The 1,561-nt window shown below is 44.5% G+C and overlaps 1 protein-coding gene across 1 annotated transcript; it reads left to right on the forward strand.

The window, feature by feature from the left end:
- Positions 1–37: 37 nt before the first annotated feature.
- LOC123177909 (protein ALP1-like) lies at positions 38–1,561 on the forward strand (the record flags this gene model as incomplete). Its single annotated transcript, XM_044591344.1, is given in 3 exon segments — positions 38–226; positions 794–1,318; positions 1,400–1,561. Coding segments are annotated over 2 exon segments (687 nt in total), but the record flags the coding sequence as incomplete, so codon positions are not given.

Genomic DNA, 1,561 nt, shown 5'->3' on the forward strand with positions numbered 1-1,561 from the left:
AAATATTGGCCGCCTGTCTTACCCCACCGCTCTTCCACTTTGCCCTCACGGTTCGCCCAAACAGGGTATCCCCTTATCCTCCTTCGTCCCAGCCCCCAATCCCTAGCCCCTCCTTTCCACCGTCCGTACCGCCGCCAGCGACCAGAAGCGCTCAAGGACCTCGGCAATCTCCTGATCCGGTGGGAAATCGTCAACGAGCCAGACCAGATCCACCGGAGCAATCAAGGTTAGTTCGTGCCCAAATCTGATAGGTCTTTCCTTCTTTCCCTGTGTGCACTTTACCCAATCCCCTGCAGTGCGCTCTCATCTGACGCCACAATCAGATGTACGTGATTATTGTTTCAGATGCGAGGGGTACTGGTCTCTCTTAGTTTGCATCTGTAGTCCGCTCTCATCTGACGGGACAAGCAGTGCGCTCTTATCTTCTCTGTCTTGTACTTGGTACAGGATTCAGGCACGGTTCAGAGTTATTTTAGTACCTTCCATCTGCTTAAATCTGAAGCTAAATACCTTGCTTAAAGATTATGCTAAACTAATTGATGCTAGCATATCAGTACACCATGTGCCCTCATACTTTTCTACTGCCACGGTGGGAGGGCTGACACCTAATACTCTTCTAATTTATTTGAGGGCCTGAAAGACAGAGCAGTATCATCTTGCTTTTGACAACAGAAGTCACACAGCTTTGGTTGAATTTTTTATATATATTGACAAATTATTTACTATCTGCTTGTACATGCTTTGCATTGCTTTTCCATTTTCTTTTATGCTTATGCATCTTATCTTTACTCAGATGGATAATTCTCAACAACAATATCTATATTACTGTATGTGGAAGCAACGCACACTACTTGTCCTTTTTGTAATGTTGGTCCTTTGGTGGAGCAAGAAAAAAGAGAGGAAGAATAGAGCTAAACGTGTCAAGTATGGTCCACTTGTCAAGAGAGATATTTGGAGGAGTACTGAACTAATTAGACTGATCCACACCTCGGAAAGGACGTGTTTGCGCCAGCTCAGGATGTATCCGGCCGTTTTCTACAAGCTGTGTGCTCACCTTAGGGACAAAAAGCTTTTGGCTGACACAATTCATGTGTCCGTAGAGGAGCAGCTAGCTATGTTTCTGAAAATTGTTGGGCAATATCACACTCATTCCTCTGTAGGATTTGCATTGTGGCGATCTGAAGAGACAGTGAGTAGGTATTTTAACATCGTCCTATGTGCCCTTGTGAAGTTAGCCCGTGAAATAATCTGCACTCGGTCTACAGATACACATGCTAAGATCACTACCAACCCAAACAAATTTTATCCCTACTTTGAGGTAACTCTAACCAGTGTGTTATACTAGTTAATTTCCAAACTAAGTTCATTCTAATTCACACACGTTTAATTTTTTTTCTAGGGATGTATAGGGGCACTAGATGGCACCCATATTAGGGCACGTGTGCCTTCAAAATATGTGGACAGGTTTAGGGGCCGCAAGCCATATCCCACACAGAATGTCCTAGCTGCCGTGGATTTCGATCTTAGATTCACGTATGTTCTAGCAGGGTGGGAGGGATCT

The sequence above is a fragment of the Triticum aestivum genome, unplaced genomic scaffold, assembly GCF_018294505.1.
Source record: "Triticum aestivum cultivar Chinese Spring unplaced genomic scaffold, IWGSC CS RefSeq v2.1 scaffold88748, whole genome shotgun sequence".
Taxonomy (NCBI): domain Eukaryota; kingdom Viridiplantae; phylum Streptophyta; class Magnoliopsida; order Poales; family Poaceae; genus Triticum; species Triticum aestivum.